General features: G+C 39.3%; 1 protein-coding gene across 1 annotated transcript in view; it reads left to right on the forward strand.

The window, feature by feature from the left end:
* DNAJC5B (DnaJ heat shock protein family (Hsp40) member C5 beta) overlaps positions 1–18921 on the forward strand; it is a 53407-nt gene that overhangs the window by 21936 nt on the left and 12550 nt on the right. Inside the window, exons 2-3 of the mRNA XM_045398339.2 lie at positions 6427–6640; positions 10502–10673. Coding sequence (XP_045254274.1) covers positions 6427–6640; positions 10502–10673 — 386 coding nt within the window. The remainder of the gene's footprint in view (positions 1–6426; positions 6641–10501; positions 10674–18921) is intronic.

Here is an 18921-nt window from a genome sequence, read left to right on the forward strand (position 1 = left end):
TAATTTAAAATAACTCATGGCTAAAAATAACAAACCATAATTAAAATTATAAAATATCTATAATTCAATGCTACGTATTAAGACGTGAAATGCAGTCAAAATAGCACTTACGGGAAAATTTATAGAGTTTAATGCACATATTAGAAAACCAAGCCCAGCAATAAATTTTAAAAATACATAACGACCAAATGAATTTATCCCAGAAACATAAGCTTCATCTAACATTTAAAAACTCAATCAATCGTATTAACAGACCAAAAGAGAAACAACATATCTTCTACATAGGTGCAGAAATAACATTTGATAAAATTCAAAATCCATTCATTCTTAGTGAATTCAGAAGAAGGACACCTATTACAGCCACTTTTGACATCGTACTGGGAGGGTCTTAGCCAGGGCAGTACGATAAGGAAAAAAATGTAAATGATATAAGGATTCGAAGGGAAAAAAATCCAATTATCACTTAAGCTTATATAATTGTCTATGTAGAAAATTTAAAAGAATTTATAATTTAATAAAATTTGGACATGAGCTTGGGAAGTTAGAAGGATAAAAAATCAACATACAACAATTATTTCAAACCTAAGCATAAAAATAGAAAAATATTATTTTTATCCGCAATGAATAATTACGAACATTTTTAAATGTCAAAACCACAAAAAAATTAAGCTCCCAGGACTAAATTCAAGAAAATATACATAGGACATAAAGGTAAAAATGATAAAACTTTAAAATTCATTAAAAAGATCAAAATAGGTGGACATATAATACAAAAGTCAATCTCCAAAATAATCTATAGAGTCAATGCAATTGCAATAAAAATCTCAATCGGTTGTGTGAATGTGTGTACATGTGTTCGTGTGTGTGTGTATATATGTATGTGTGTGTGTGTAAATTGACAAGCTAATTCTAAAATTCATGTGGAAATGTACAGGACCCAGAATAACCACAGAACTCTTGAAGAACAACAGGATGGCAGAATTTGCTCTTTAAGATATGAAGACATATTTTAAAGCATCACATGTAAGACTGTTACTGGCCCAGAAATAACCAAATTGACCAATGGAACAGAATAGAGATCCCAGAAATCCATGGAAAGGATGTCCTTTTCCTAATAAATGGTGCTGCAACAGTGGAATATCTATATAAAATAAGTGAGATTAGAATTCTACCCTCCAGCACATTAAAATGTCAGGTGTAAATGGGCCATAGACTTCCATATGAAAGGAAAAGCTATAAAGATTGTGGAGTTATAGAGAGTTTATAGAACAATATCTTCCTGAATTGAGGAACAGATTGGTTAATTCAGTAAATTAAAATAAAGAATTTCTGATTACCAAGAGATACCATAAAGTAAAACAACAAGAAAGCCCCAGAATGGAAGAAGATATATGCAATACATAAAACTGACAAAGAATTCATATCTAGAATATGCATTTTTAAAATACCACAAATTAATTTTAAAAACCAAAGTAAAAATCTGTAAAGGACTAAAATACACTTAGAGAATATCCAAATGGTATGTATAACAGCCTCATATAAACCGCGAGATTGACAAATATTAAAATATTTTAAGAGCTGGGACATCATGGTTAGAATCAGGCCTCAGGTGACTCAGAGACTGGTAGAGAGTGGTAGGTAGTAGTAATTTGATTGCATCTTTAAGTGTTAGATGGGGCAAGGAAGATAATGGAGCAAAACATCGTAACTCTTAGAATTATGCTACTGCCTCAAAATAGGAAGATCTTGAGGGCTTTAGATAATTACAACTATAAACCACATGTTTATCTTATCTGCCACTAATTAAATTCACTATGCATTTTAGTTGAAAGCTGTCATTAGATTCTGAAGTAGGAATTAGAGGCATTGAATGCTGTTTCTAATATTAGCTACAGCCATGCCACATTGACAGGTGACCAAGAGTGTAGAGACATTTAGAATTAAAGGCTCACATTCTGGTTGAATATTATGTCACTTTAAGTATCAATGTAGAAATGACAACAAATACCCTTAACAATGGATAGGTGCCTATTCTATTTAAAAATACTCCAAGCACTTCCTTAAACCCTACATTCCATAGTTGTTTCCTTGCTCTATGGATAACACGCAAGAGGGCGAGGCATTGTACGACCACCTCCTTGACGGTTGTGGAATTTTGGCAGCTGTCTCTGCTCACCATGTTTCCCGAGGATTCCTCAGAGCCAAGAGTATCTGCCAAGAGGAATCAAAATGTTGCTGATGACCAGGAATTGGATGTGTTACAAGTGGAGGTGTTCCAGCTCTCCTAATTTGCCAACTCCATTGTTAGGAGTGTGATAAATGGATTGGGTGCATCTGCCCTTGTGAGCTGACAAAGATCCAAGTTGCTTAAAAAATGACAGGAAGCAGCCCTAGAAACAAGAAAATGTATGTAAAGAGGCATTTTCCAGAGATTTCTTCCTTCCTGTTTGTTTGTTTGTTTGTTTGATTTGGAGTCTCACTCTGTCGCCCAGGCTGGAGTGCAGTGATGCAGTCTTGGCTCACTGCAACCTCCACCTCCCGGGTTCAAGCAATTCTCCTGCCTCAGCCTCCCAAGTAGATGGGATTACAGGCGTGTGCCACCACACCTGGCTAATTAGTAGAGACAGGCATGTTGACGAGGCCGATCTCAAATTCCTGACCTCAAGTGATCTGCCCACCTGGAGATTTCTTTCTTTCAAGGCAGAAGTGACAGCCCTTTCATTTAATTGGCCAAGACATGATCTTTGGAACCATGGAGGGGAAATGCTGCAATTCATATTTCAGGGCCCAGAGTGAGAATTCCAGGAATATTAAGCCATTAGAATTAACATGCTTAAGGTATCCACTTAAGGCTTTTTGATGACCAACATAGTATTGTTGCAGTTTGAGGACTTTTCTTCCTTTCTTCCTTTTTTTAAAAAAATCTTGCTTTGTAGATTTTCCTTCCTTGGTAACGAGTCATTCAAGGAAACAAATTCTGAACTTCCAACTGTTCAAAGAGAACAAAATCTGTGACTAAAGCTTTAAAATGTTCAGGGGAAAAGTTACACAAGTAATATGCAGAGTTTTTATAACAAACAAAACTAGAAGTTTCACAAAAACCTGTTTTTAGTTTATTTATTTTTACAAATGGGGCTTGCTCTGTTGCCCAGGCTGGGTGTAATGGTACAAGTCATAGCTCACTGCAGCCTTAAACTCCTGTGCTCAAGTAATCATCCCACCTCAGCCTCCCAAGTAGCTGAAATTACAGGTATGTGTCATTACATCCAGCTAATTTTTAAATTTTTTTGTAGAGGTAGGATTTCGCTATGTTGCCCAGGCTGGTCTCGAACTCCTGGCCTCAAATGATCCTCCCACCTTGCCCTTCCAAAGTGTTGGGATTACAGGTGTAAACTACCACATCCAGCTTCAGTTTTTAGTTTAAACTTAGCTAACGAAAACTAAGTCTTAGTTTAACAAAAATAACTAAAACTGAATCTGTAATCCCAATGTGCAACTATATACATTGCTAATTTTGGTTATAACTTTCCATTTTCTGCTTACTTTTCTGTTTTATTTTTTCCTATATATAGACATATATGTAATTGTGTGCATGTGTGTGCACATGCATGGGTGAGTGTGTGTGTGTGTGTGAAGGCCACCAAAAATAATTTTCATTACTAAATTCAGTGGTCAATCTTTTTTTTTTTTTTTTTTTTTTTTTTTTGAGACAGAGTTTTGCTCTTGTTGCCCAGGCTGGAGTGCAATGATGCAATCTCGGCCCACTGCAACCTCTGTGTCCCAGGTTCAAGTGATTCACCTGCCTCAGCCTCCTAAGTAGCTGGTATTATAGGCACCCATCACCAGGCCCAGCTAATTTTTGTATTTTTAGTAGAGATGGGGTTTCACCATGTTGGTCTTCAATCCCTGATGTCAGGTGTTCCACCTGCCTCAGCCTCCCAAAGTGTTGGGATTACAGGTGTGAGCCACCATGCCCAGCCCAGTGGTCAATTCTTAGTCTTCATCTGCCATGACCTGTGAGCAGCATTTGACACATTATGATCACCCTCCTCCTTGAACTATATTCTTTGCTTGGTTCCCAAGAACCCCCACTCTCTGGGCTTTTCCTTCTGTATCATTGACCTTTGTTTTTAAGTGTCCTTTGCTGATTTTCCTTTCCCAAAGCTCAGTTATTCTACTTCTTGGACTCACTGTCTTGGGAATCTCTTTTATTCCCTGGTTCTAAATATCATCATCTACCTGCTGAGAACTCCCACATGTACATCTTGCCTGAGCTTCAGACTTATTTCTCTCTACCTCTACTTGAAAGTCTAATAGGCATCTCAAAGGTGTCCAGAATAGAACTTCCAAACCACTCCCCAACTACAAAAAAAGGAAAGAAAGAAAGAAGAAAAAAGAAAGAAAGAAAGAAAGAAAGAAAGAAAGAAAGAAAGAAAGAAAGAAAGAAAGAAAGAAGAAAGAAAAAAGAAAGAAAGAAAGAAAGAAAGAAAGAAAGAAAGAAAGAAAGAAAGAAAAAGAAAGAAAGAAAGAAAGAAAGAAAGAGAGAGAGAGAGAGAGAAAGAGAGACAAAGAAATCTCTTGGCATCTCATTAAATGGTAACTCCAAACTTCAAATTGCTCAGGTCAAAATTTTGGTACCATTCTGATTCTTCTTTTTCACTGCCACCATATATACAATCCATTAGCTAGCCCTTAAAATACTTCCAGAATCCAACCACTTCTCACTATATCCTCACTTCTGCACTAGTCCACACCACCATGAACTTTTGCCTGGATCACTACAAGAACCTCCTGAAAGAGTCTCCCCACTTTTGCCTTTGTCCTCTCCAAGACTGAGTGATCCTTCTGAAGCTAAAGTCTGTTCATATCACTCTTCTTCCCAACACACTCCAATGACTTGCCACATGACCCAGACTAAAGCCAACATCCTCACAATGGTCTACTCAACATTCTATGTGTCTTGCTTTTTAAATTTAAAAATATAAATATAGGAAGCAGCATAGTGGCAGTTAAGAGCATGCGGTCAAGGTCAGCTTGCCTGTGTTCAAAGCCTTCTATAAATTATCATCAATAGCTGTGTGGCTATTGGGCAACTAACTTAACCTCTCAGTGCCTACATTTCCTCATCTGTAAAATAATTATAATATCCATATCATAGGGTTGTTGTGAGGATTCATAAATTAATACTTCTAGCATGCTTACAATAGTGCTGAAATAAACATAAAAGTAAAAAAATGACAAAAGGCATTTTATGCTATTAGCAAATATTTCATTATAAATTCTGTATGTAAGAAAACATGTCTCCAATGGTCCTATCTATAAGAATTTATAAATACCCCAGATATCTTTCAAAAAGGATAAAAAAAAGTTTTGGTTCAATAAATTTAAGATGAACCATCATTGTTTGATTTTTAAAAATTTATTCCGAGTTTAGGATTAGAATGGATTATCCATCATGATTTATGCTTTTAAATATTTTGGTAATTTAAAGCATCCTGACGCTGAGCTCCTTAAATATTCATCTACTTCCTAATCAATAATACTTTAGTTCCTAAAATAGATGTGATTTGTTCTGTTTATCATACAGATTGATTTATAAAGTGTACTTTACTTTTCTGCTTTACTTCTGGACTTACATTACTGTTTAAAATGAAACAATTTGATCTAAACTAATACAATAAACAAAAGCTTAAGGTGTGTTCCTACATAGATGTATGATAGGCACAGTAGGGAGATGAGTCAGGTGGAATTTCCAGCAGGGTCCCTCAGGAATTGCTTTCTGATCCACAGAGGAGAAGGCCTTATGCCCACAAGAAAATTTATATAGATTATTAAGTGGAAAGACCTATTTAGAAAGAGGCCAAATATGCATTTGAATGCAAAGGAAGTCACAGTATTTGTTCAGAAAACCAAGAGATAGTCAGGGCTTGTGGAAGATTGATGAAGCGGTCTTAATTTTGTTCAAGAGAGACTTTTTTGATAGCCGAGTTGAACTTTTAGAATATATGTTGTGACGTTCTGTTAATTGTGGAAAATTCTTCAGGTTCTAAATGGAAGTTTGGTGTAAACTGATCCTGTTGCTGAAACTCTTAAAGGTCTGTAGGGGTGGGCTACTGATAGCTTCGTGGTGAAAAGACACTTTGCGGATTTGCCGACAACAAATGTCTCTCAGGCTCAACAGTCGTGCAGATACTGAGAATTCCTCTGGAAATGTGAGGGGAGAATTAGTACTATTTTGCCTGTGCACTCGAAACAAGGGACACCATTTAGTGAAAATGTACTTGTCAATCACCGCTAGTCTGAAACTTACCATTTCACAGTATTTGCACTAATAAAGAATATACAAATGAACAGTGCCCTTCTAAAATGCCGTCATCGTTCATTCTTGTCAAATTACACTTTCCTTGTTTTCTTTTATTTTAAAAGAAAATTGGCCCTGAAACACCATCCAGACAAGAATCCAGATGATCCAGCTGCTACTGAGAAGTTTAAAGAAATCAACAACGCCCACGCAATACTTACTGACATCTCAAAGAGAAGCATATACGACAAGTACGGATCGCTGGGACTCTACGTAGCCGAGCAGTTTGGAGACGAAAATGTTAACACCTACTTCATGCTGTCGAGCTGGTGGGCAAAGGTGAATCTGAATTTCCTTTCTTCACAAACAATCTCCTGTAACACCATGATATTAATCACTCTTTTAGATTCCATCTCAAAGGAAGTCTAACCTTCCTGCTATTAAACTCTGGTAAATAAAAGGAGATACTGCTTCCACTGAGTGCTATTATTTAGGATCATTTCTGGTTTAGCTCAACAAATAATTGTAAGATACAACATGATTTAAAATACTTCTAGACATTAATTATATTTGAATTTGGAGCTTCAGATTAACTCTTTATAATGACTAATTAAGGACTGACTCATTGCTCAAAACCAAAAATAATTTATTAGTGTGACAAGTGCTTAACAAATTATTATAGGGCAAATTTAGCCATGTCCTTTACTATCTATAGCATAGGCTACATCAGCAAACACAATACTGGGGAGAATGAGTGGTAATTATGTCAGAGACTCACTTGGAGCCTGCTGTGAGGTAGAGGAGAAAGAAATGAGGGGGAAAATGTGAGAATTTACTAGTGGAGGACAGGGAATTGGAAAGGCAGAGACAGGGGGACAGAGAGCAAAATGGATACCTAGTCAAGAAAAAGGCGACATTTTTAAGGGCTTAGTGCAATCAGAATTGACTTTTGTGTGGTAAATTTTGTTTGGTTTCCTAGGAATCTCTGATATATATATGTTTGGTGATGGTTTTTACTTGTTTGTGAATATTAATATCCTTATCTTCTGATAAAAGTATATTTACACATGGGTCATACATGTAGTCCATCAACATATTTTGTGGACAGTTCACATTCATATAAGTTCCAATACATAATAATAATTATTAAATATCTAAAAAGGCAAGTTTAATAGTAGTATCTGATTGCTATTTTTTTCCACTAAATCTTGCTAAATTGAGTTTTATGTATGCAGGAAGAGAGAGAATATGTTTTTGTACATCAGCATGCAAAAGGATTCTTGCAACCTAGCCTAATTTGCTTACTACAGTCTTCAGAGTTCTGTTTCTCGGGGATACCTGGGATTCCCATTTGAAACCCCTTTCTCTATTGTTGAAGACTTAGGGGAGAGACAAGTTCCTGTTGAGAAGATTTGGAATTTGGAATGAGAGTGTACACACTGACAATGTCATTTATGACAATAGATTGAATGTTCATAGGACCGTACAAGCTTTTGTGGGTTTGCTTGGGAACCAAACCTCTGGGCGTGACATTGTTCCATGGGAAGATACTACAGAGGCAGGTCCAGATAATTACACATATCCATCTGATGGCACATCAGGGCCTGCCTGCATAAAAATGAGAATAAATTTCCTTGCTCTGGAAGCTGAAAAAATTGATCAAAATTAATATGAACAAGCAGAATCTGCCCAGTAGTGTGAGAGATACACAACATAATTCCTGGTGTGGTTCTTTAAACATGAGACCACAAAAAACATATCTTTACCTTCTCCTTGTACCAAAGCCCAGTTTCACAGCGCCCATCAGAGTGGCCCTGCATGTAGCAATCATGTGTTAAATATGCATGACATGAATGAATCAGTGTACCACAAAGTTACTATTTGTAAAAATATTAGACATCTACTTGTGCCTAGTTCTGTACTAAGCACTGTAAGGGATAAAGCAAGGTTATTTCCACAGAAGGCAAACAGTTGGAATAAAGAACAAAACAGTATATGAATGAAAAGAAAAGTTCAGAGAAGAGAACAATATGGGAATTGCATAGTAGAAACAAAAAAGACAAAAATAACTAAAAAAAGGGAGGAGTTTCGTGGGGCAATGGCTCAAGAACACTGCACAGGAGGGTGTGGAGACAGTGAGGTGGCGGGTGTTGTCGTTGTTTTCAGAGTGATTTACCTAAGACTACGAAAATGTAAATTCTCCATAGCGAAGAGATTATATATTTGAGGATGTGACTGAAGCTCCCCTACTCCAAGGCACCAGAGTCTCCACCTCACACCTGGGGCCAGAGTCAGAGATGAAGTCCAGGGCTACGAAGCACGAGTGGGGCAGGTGAGGGCTGTCAGCATTAAAGATTTCTACCTGAAGTTATTGAAGAAGTACTCAGGCATACAAGTCCTCTTTATCCCTCTTGCTCCCTTAATTAGATAAAATCTGTGGGTTTTTTTGTTTTTGTTTTTTTGAGACGGAGTCTGGCTCTGTCGCCCAGGCTGGAGTGCAGTGGCCGGCTCTCAGCTCACTGCAAGCTCCGCCTCCTGGGTTCACACCATTCTCCTGCCTCAGCCTCCTGAGTAGCTGGAACTACAGGCGCCCGCCACGTCGCCCAGCTAGTGTTTTTTTTTTTTTTTTTTTTTTTTGGATTATTTTGTTTTGTTTTTTTGTAGAGACGGGGTTTCACCGGGTTAGCCAGGATGGTCTTGATCCCCTGACCTCGTGATCTGCCCGTCTCGGCCTCCCAAAGTGCTGGGATTACAGGCTTGAGCCACTGCGCCCGGCCAAAATCTGTGTTTTAATTAGAGGTGTATAAACCCCTTTCTTTCTACTCCAAATTGCATATTTTTGATAAAAATCATAAATTGATTTTGCTCAATTCACAAAAACTGACTTTTTATAACTTCACATTGGAGGAGTTGAGAGTTTCTTTTAATTTTTAGCTATAACAAACAGCGAGCAAACCTTTTATGTTTTGGGGGAAATCCTGCTGCTGTTCACCAGGCAGAGCAAATAATTTGTCTGTTTATTACTTGATACAATCATTAATTCAGCTGGTATTTTATAAGCATCTAACACATATCAGGCACTAAGTCCTTCAGTAGGAGGAACTGAAAGATGACTAGCTGACAGTGCCAGCTTGCAGGAAGCTCATGGTCTAGTCCAATGAGACAGATCTATAAACTGATCAATGTTCTAAAAATATCACTTAAAAAAAGCACCAAAGTAGAAGTCTGCATGAAACGCAATTGGGGACAAAGGAGGGAGTCATTGTTTGGGGCAGGATCAGGAAAGATGTCATAGAAGGGATCTTTAAGATGAGTCTTACACACCAGGTGGATATTTTGTTAGGTGACTGGGGAACTGGGAGGTGGAAGTCCAGACAGATGAATCCACAGGGAGAGCAGAGCTATAAGGCAAGGAAAGGCAAGAACGGGGCTGTGCTGGTGCAGGGAGGCATTGGCAGAGCCAGATCACCATCATAAGGAACTTGGCTGTATCTCAGAGGCAGGAGCGCCATTGCATGGGTTCAAGAGAACATGTATTTCAGAAAGTTCACTCTATCAGCAATGCACAGCATGGATTTGAGGGACGCCAGAGGGGAGGCAGGGAGGCCAGTTGGGAGGCTGCTAAAGTGTCCAGACTAGACATACTGAAGGTCTGTTCTGAAGCCCTGCTGGCCAGGATAAAAGCATGAGGGAGGATACAAGAGACTTGAGGAGAGAAGCTCTCCAGGACTTGGTGACCAGTAGGAATGTGAGTGTAGGAGGGGGAGGTATTGGAAAGTTCATTCTTTATCATTCTGGTGAGGATGATTCAGTTCCTCTGGGCAGGGGGCTTGCTAACTCATTTGACCTGCAGAGGTTTTGTTGGTTGGTTTTTTGGTTTTTGTCTCGCTTCGCTCTGCTCTTAATAATGATCACCATATAGCTTAAGAATAAAAAAAGAAACTCCATACTTTATTACTTTGGCTACAAGTCATTTCCTCTGGGTCTAATTTATTAGGCAAAACTTTACCAGGAAATTGATTTCCAAGGAAGTGAAATCGTTCTTATGTGGAGTAAGGATGAGGGTGAAGATGTGGCCTGTGGGGTGAACTGTGAAGTCTTCAGGTCTCTGGGGGTAACTGGGTGCAGACTTGATTTCATGGGTTCTCCCCTCACCGCATCACCCCTCATCCTCATTTTGCTTTGCCTCTGTTTCCCTAGGCCCTGTTTGTCATCGTTGGCCTCTTGACAGGCTGCTATTTTTGCTGCTGCCTGTGCTGCTGCTGCAACTGCTGCTGTGGGCATTGCCGGCCCAAGTCATCAGTGCCAGAAGAGGACTTCTACGTGTCCCCAGAGGATCTGGAGGCACAGATCAAATCCGACATGGAAAAAGGTGGGGTACAATGAGAGCAGAGGTAGTGAGTGTCCATTCATAGGCCTGAGCAAGCACCAGGTCCCACAGAGACAGCTATCACTATAGTAGGAGAGCTCCCACAACCAAATGGTTGGAACCTCACAGACTGTCAGCTTTGGTACAGCTTCTGAGGAGAATGAAAAGACCGATACCTTTACCAGGCATAGAGAAAAGCAGTTCCTGATGCCATTAGAAAGAAAAATCATGAAATATGCTGATGATGAAACAAAGGAAATACAATTCAGGTCTCATTACAAGAGAGTGAGCACTGGATTCAGGGAGGATTGGATGAAAATGCTCAGGGCAGGAGAACCAAGGTAGAAATTTTTTGCAGAAAAAGCATTTCAGCCGGTTCCTTTAGGATCCTCTTTGGAATAGAAGGAAGTGGGCATCAAAAAAAGTCACCAACCCTTGACTTTGCTTCTTTTTAACGACTTGATTATGAATTTGGGTGAACTAGGAGAGAGAAGTCCTTCTTTACCTGAAATGTAGCTTCTTTCAGGAGTAGCCTCAAACCAGCATCAAGTATGGGACTATTTGCTTTGCTAACCCACCTCCATATGTCCATGTGTATGCATGACTGTGATGTAGTACTTGATTCTTCAAGTTCATTCTATCCAGAAATGAAAAAAATTTAAAAGTTTAAAGAAAGATGAGAGCTCACGGATTCGCAGCACCAGGAATACTTTATGGCCTCTGGGCAATGCCTTTGTTTAAAGAAGCTGGGGTCAGACCTGCCATTGTCCCGCTCCACCTTACAGCCAAGATCCTCCTGTCATTCTCTCCCATTGTTCTCTCTCATAGTTATCCTGGAGTACAGACTTCATCACTGAATCCTCAAAAAAACCTAGACAGCCAAATAAAAGAATTACTTGATAATTCAGACAGTGGCCCATTTTTATCAGAACCGCTAAAATTAGGAACAGTTTACTTTTCTGGACTATATTGTACTCTGATTCTTTTGATCAAACTGAAACGGAAATTCCAGGTCATCTAGCATCAGAGACCAGTTAAAGGCTTCCACACACGTTTTATTCCCTATGAAATGCAGTGCTAAGTAATATCCAGGTATTAACCACCCTGACTCTAGCTCAGAGGAAGGGGTCTTCAATCATGTGAATTGTGCAGACTCCTAGACTCTTTAAGGATTGGGAGCTCAGAGAGGACAGAAGGGGCTTTCTTGAAACCTGGGACCTCTTGCTGTGGGGACCTATAGGTGGCCAGTCCAGCAAACAGAGGTGGTGTTCTGACCATTTTTTTATTACTGACCTTGACGCCAAATTGTGGGCCCATGGTGAAGCCGAATTATAACTCTCCTTTCCTTTATTTGAGATATAAAAGGACAAATTAATCTTTTAATGCGGGCATATACACCAAGAAGACCAAGCAAGCAGGATTACAAGTAAATGGGTTAAGGAGTAATGTATGCATGGAATATCTGTTTCTTCAGGAAAAGGTCCACGACGTTGACACAGCTTGCCTAAGAATGACAATCCTAGGGTCTGAATCCCATCTGCTCTTGTGAAGGAGAGAAACTGTTACAAGATTATGTCAGGGATTGCTAGCCCCATAGACCACAGGATCTCCCATAACATCCATCAACCCAGCCCAGTACTCAGTCACTGACAGAGGACCAGAAGAGACAGCAAGATAGGGGAGTATCTTCAACATCCTCCACTGGGTCAACCTAACTGAACTTTTCCTTTACAGTGGGAAAACCAAACCTAGGTGAATTGAACTTAGATATCCCCAATCCAGTGTTTCACACTTCTCTGAACAACCTCAGTCTTTCCTGTTTAAAATGAGATAAAAACTCCACCAGGTCATTTCAGTAGACCTTCTTTGTGGACGATTTCTTTTTTGGAACAGAAATCCATACTAGGTGCCAGATTCTACCCAGATTTCCTCCCTGCTGGGTGATTGGTGATGAATCTCCATGTCTCTCACTGTGCTCAGCTCTGACGCCCCAGAGCTATCAATTCCATCACAGAGGTCAGATCTTGGACAAAGTAAACCGTGATTCTGTTTGACTATGTTATTAAGAATTCTTAACCAAAAGGAAAAGCTTTATCTTATTTCTAAATATTTAACAGCTCATATGCAGGGATCCAGATTTTGTGGGACTTGAAATTTACACAATTTGGGCAAACCTCTTTAAGAAAAAGAACACAAAATTAAATCTGAAAGTGAATATATATGTAGAATGAGAAAAAGAAATCACAACAAATTGCAAGGCTTAAATACTTAAGGATACCATAAATGTCACAAAATCTAGAGAAATAGCAATTGTTTAATTAACTCTCTGGTACACCTCTGCAATATGCTTCCCCTGAGGTTTTGCAGCTACACATCCATTGATTGCTTCTTCATATTAATAGGGCAATAATTTTGTAGTATTTTCTTTTTATTTTCTTTTTCTTGAGATGAAGTCTCTGTGTCGCCCAGGCTGGAGTGCAGTAGAAGATCTCGGCTCACTGCAACCTCTGCCTCCCGGGTTCAAGCATTTCTCCTGCCTCAGCCTCCTGAGTAGATGGGACTACAGGCATGTGCCACCACACCTGGCTAATTTTTTGTGTTTTTGGTAGAGATGGGGTTTCACCGTGTTAGCCAGAATGGTCTTGATCTCCTGACCTCGTGATCCTCCTGCCTTGGCCTCCCAAAGTGTTGGGATTACAGGCGTGAGTCACCACGCCTGGCCATTTTGTAATATTTTCTATGAAAAAAAAAATAGAAAAATCTGCCTTTCCTCTAGCATGTTTGATCAAAAAGTTTTATTACTGGTAAATTAGAAAAGTTTATTTCAGCTTTATGACTCATTATTGATAATGTTGTCTACATTTTTAGGGATTGTTGTCAAATTCAGGAAAACACCTATATAATTTATTTCATATAGAAGATATAAGATTTGGAGGAATTTTCCACAGAACACCTTTGATTTTGTACATTTCAAACCTTGTTGTCCTTACTCCATCTAATACTCCCAGCATCGGAGCCCAATGGACACATTCACATTGTGTAACATCACGTCTGGTTTAGATTTTCATGTCCCCTCAGCAAGTGAATTGGCACAGTGAGCTGTAGGAGTCTACCTAAAGCCATTTCTGCACTCGTAGGGCTAACAGTAATTAACTACACACAGAGCTGCTGCAAACCACAAAAACATATCCCACTAAATTCAACTGAAACCTAACCCTAACTCTTTATCCCCTTAATCAAATCCCCAAAATGTCTACAGTTCCTCTGTTGCCATTCATCAGACAGAGAAATGTGACAGAAGGGAAGTCAAAGTGGAAAGAGATGTTTTTGTTGATTGTGGCCAAAATATCTTTCTTTTGCAAATTACAAAAAACATGAATACATCGTTAGGGCCCCAATAGGCCCTTGGAAGGCTGTGCACAGGTGAGGATCCTTGAGCTTAAGTTTTATTAACTGTGCAGTAAATCCAGCACTGTTCTTGGATCTACCCTTTCCTTTTAAGGAACTGTGCCTTATTTGCAGTTAGTTGTATTAGCTAGATTCACGTTTGTACTCCACTAACCCAGAGTTCAGGCTGGTTAAGAATGAAAAATCAGACTTCATCTGAAGACTAAGCTTTCTGGACTGTGGTCCATTAAATGGACTGCACTTGCATCCGCTCTGCAAAAGAAGGGAACCCACTTAAGGTTCTTTAAGAAAATACACTTGAAAGAGTCTACTAGCCACTTAAAAATCAAGTGACTCAAGATAAAGAATAAACAGCATTCATCAAGGTTTGAATCCATTAGAAGGCACTGGTATGACATTAGGGCTTTAAGAATCTTATTTTAGTGATACTAAAACTTAATTAAAAAATGGCAAACTTTTTCTTACTTGGGGAATCCTTCATTCTTAGGTAGGATTTAATCATAAAATCTTAGGATTTTAGACTTGGGAGGAATCTGAGGAATCAACCCTCACCTCTGCATGGCTTTTCCAGCCAGCTGCTCATTTGAAAGCTGCCTGTGGTTTAGGACTTTGTTTATAAGTAAGAGATGCCCATAAAAATTCAACCACCAAAGGAGGGCGTCGAGTCCACATTAACTCTACAGTCCACCCTCAGGCACCATTCAAGGGTACCAAAACACAATTACATTTACACAATTTTTGTGTAAATTTTTTTTGTTTTACAAAAGTGTGGTATCCACATATTATTACGCCCTTTTCCTGCTTCTTTGCAGAGGAAAATTTTGATGAAATCATATTTATCAGTTCTTTTTAAATTGATTGTGCTTTATTTTGGTGTTATGTCGAGAACTCAGACTACCTTTATGTCATAAAGACTTTCTCCAATGTTTTCTAAAAGTTTTTGAGTTTTATGTTTAACATTTAGATCTATGACCCATTTTGAGTTAATTTTCATATAAGGTGTGAGGTTTAGGTCCAGACTCTTTTTTTTTTTCTTGAATATGGAATCTAATTTTTCTAAGACCATTTGCTGAAAATGGTCTATGTATCCTCTACATGGCTTCTACTATGTATCCTTTGTTCATTGAATTGTCTTTCCCTCTTTGCCAAAAATCAGTTGGCCAGGGTTGGGCAGGGTGGCTCACATCTGTAATTCCAGCACTTTGGGAGGCTGAGGCTGGCGGATCGCTTGAGGCCAGGAGTTCAAGACCAGTCTGGCCAACACAGTGAAACCCTGTCTCTACTAAAAATACAATGATTAGCCGAGCATGGTGGCAGGTGCCTGTAATCCCAGCTAATCAGGAGGCTGAGGCACAAGAATTGCTTGAATCTGGGAGGCAGAGGTTTCAGTGAGCAGAGATTGAGCCACTGCACTCCAGCCTGGGTGACAGAGCAAGACTCTGTCTCAAAAAAAAAAAAAAAAAAAAAAAGGTCATATTTCTATGGACCTATTCCCGTATTCTCTAGTCCGTCCCATTGATCTATGTGTAGGAATCTACCTAAAGTCATTTCTACACTCGTAGGGCTAACAATAATTAACTACACACAGAGTTGCTGCAAACCACAAGAACATATCCCACTAAATTCAACTGAAACCTATCCCTAACTCTTTATCCCCTTGATCAAATCCCCAAAATGTCTACAGTTCTTCTGTTGCCACTCATCAGACAGAGAAATGTGACCTCATCAATTCCACACTGTCTTGCTGTCTTGCAGCTTTAAAGTAAGCCTTAAAATCAGGTAGTGTGATTCTTCCAACTTTATTTTTTTTTTTTCAAAATTGTTTTGGCTCTTCTAGTATCTTTGCTTTGCATATAAATTTTAGAATCAAGTTGTCTATATCTACAGAAAAATCCTGCTGGGATTTTTATTGAAATTGCATTAAATTTGTAGATCAGCTTGGAAAGAATTGACATCTTTACTATGTTGAATATTCCAATCTATCACACAGTATGTATCTCTACTTACCCAGGTCTCATTTGATTTCTTTCATGAACATTTTGTAGCTTTCAGCGTACAAAGCTAGTATGTCTTGTTAAATGAGTACCTAAGTATTTCATTTTGGAGAGAGCTATTGTAAGTGGCGTTGGTTTTAATTTTGTTTGCAGTTGTTCATTGCAAGTATTTACAATTTCTTTCTGTGTTGCCTTTGTATCCCATGTCTTTGCTAAACTCATTTAACAGTTTGGATTTTTGTGAGTGTGTAAATTCCTTGGGATTTTCTATGCAGACAATTATATCATCTACAAATAGAAACAGTGTGATTTCTTCCATTCACATCCTTATTCCATTTGTTTCTTTTTCTTGCCTTGTTGTACTAAGATTTCTACCACTTTGTTTGCTGCTGTGCTGTTATTGTCTTAAAATTCTTAATTTTTGAATAAGGTACCTCACATTTTCATTTTGAACTGGGTTTGGCAAGTTATATAGCCACTACTGAGGATATTTCCTCGTGTGGACTATAAATCGGGATTTCAAGTTTGATGACTTTTGCCAACAGAATTTTTCTTCGAAGGAACTATTAGCTAACTTTACATTTACATTTTAAAATCTACATTATATAAGGATGTTTAAAAGAACAGAGGAGCCAATCCTCACTGGCAAGGAAAAAGACAAAATGCCTCCAGAGCATAATACTCTGGTTTTAGGGAAGAAGAAAACAAATTAAGATGAGACAAGGTGGGATGGGGAAGACTAAGTGGAGCCAGTGCTTTATATTAATTACCCATCTAAATGCTATGTTACAGATTATTATACTGTACTTGGAGATTTGACCAGCATATGAAGATTACCACAGGAAATTAATTTTTCATACATGAGCACTGATTTTAAGGAAATATGGTTAGCAGTTCTTTCTTCTATTATTCTCCCCATCTTTTATCCAGAAATGTCAAGATGCAAAGTAGAGTAAAACTACTATGGGGCAATCTTTACTCCGGAATAAAAGTAATAGCTACTTAACACTTTTTCTTCTTATATCTTACTGTATGAACAAATAAGAGAAAGGAACAGGGGTTAACTAGGGAAATACATTTATGATTTGAATTCAGTTACTGTAGCAGTCTGTTTTCACACTATTATAAAGATACAACCAGAGAATGGGTAATTTATAAGCAAAAGAGGTTTAATTGACTCACAGTTCTACATGGCTGAGGAGGCCTTAGGAAACTTACAATCATGGCAGAAAGTGAAGGAGAAGCAAGCACCTTCTTCACAAGGCAGCAGGTGAGAGAGAGAGAGTGAGCAAAGGGTAAGTGCCACACTTTTAAACCTTCAGATCTCATGAGAATTCACTCACTATCATGAGAACAGGATGAGGGACACCAGCCCCATAATCCAGTCACCTCCCACCAGGTCCCTCCCTTGACACATGCAAGTTAAAATTTGAGATAAAATTTGATAGGGACATAGAGCCAAACCATATCATTCTGCCCCTGCCCCCTCCAAAATCTCATGTCCTTTTCACATTTCAAAACAAATCATCCTTTCCCAACAGTCCCCCAAAGTCTTAACTCATTCCAGCATTAACTCAAAAGTCCAAGTCCAAAGTCTCATCTGAGACAAGGCAAGTCCCTTCTACCTATGAGCCTGTAAAAGCAAAAGCAAGTTAGTTACTTCCAAGATACAATGGAGGTACAGGCATTGGGTAAATGTTCCCAATCCAAATAGGAGAAACTGGTCAAAACAAAGGGACCACAGACCCCAGACAAGTCTGAACCCTGGCTGGGAAGTCATTAAATCTTAAAGCTCCAAAGTCTCCTTTGATTTTATGTCTCATATCCAGGGCATGGTGATGCAAGAGGTGGGCTCCCACAGCCTTGGGCAGCTCTGTCCCTGTGGCTTTGCAGGACTCTGCAGGGTACAGCCCTTGCAGCTGCTTTTCCTAGCTGGCATTGAGTACCTGTGGCTTTTCCAGGCTCTTGGTGCAAGCTATTGATGGGTCTACCTTTCTGGGGTCTGGAGGATGGTGGCCTTCTTCTCACAGCTCCACTAGGCAGTGCCCCAATGGGGACTGTATGTGGGGGCTCCAAACCCATATTTCCCTTCTGCATTGCCCTAGCAGAGGCTCTCCATGAGGGCTTTACCCCTGCAGCAGACTTCTGCCTTGACATCCAGGCATTTCCATACATCCTCTGAAATCTAGGCAGAGGATCTCAAAGTTCAACTCTTGTGTTCTGCACACCAGCAGGCCCAATACCACGTAGAAGCCACCAAGGTTTGAGGCACCCTCTGAAGAGTACCTTGGCCCCTTTCAGTCTCATCTGGAGCTGGAGTGGCTGGGATGCAGGGCACCAAGTCTTGAAGCTGCATAGAGCAGTGGGGCCCTAGACCTGGCCCAAGGAGCCATTTTTTTTTTCTCCTAGGCCTCCAGGCTTGTGATTGGAGGGCCTTCTCTGAAGGTCTGTACATGCCCTGGAGACAGTTTCCCCATGATCTTGGCTATTAACATTCAGTTCCTCATTACTTACGTAAATTTCTGCAGCAGGCTTGAATTCCTCCCCAGAAAATGGATTTTTCTTTTCTATCATATAGTCAGGCTGCAAATTTTCCAAACCTTATGCTCTGCTTGCCTTTTAAACATAAATTCCAATTTCAAACCATCTCTTTGTGAACACGTATAACTGGCTTTCAGAATCAGCCAGATCACCTCTTGAATGCTTTGCTGCTTAGCCATTTCTTCCACCAGATACCCTAAATCATCTCTCTCAAGTTCAAAGTTCCACAGATCTCTAGGACAGGGGCAAAATGCTGTCAGTCTCTTTGCTAAAGCATAGCATGAGTGACCTTTGCTTCAGTTCCCAAC

Source organism: Macaca fascicularis, chromosome 8 (genome assembly GCF_037993035.2).
Source record: "Macaca fascicularis isolate 582-1 chromosome 8, T2T-MFA8v1.1".
NCBI lineage: Eukaryota > Metazoa > Chordata > Mammalia > Primates > Cercopithecidae > Macaca > Macaca fascicularis.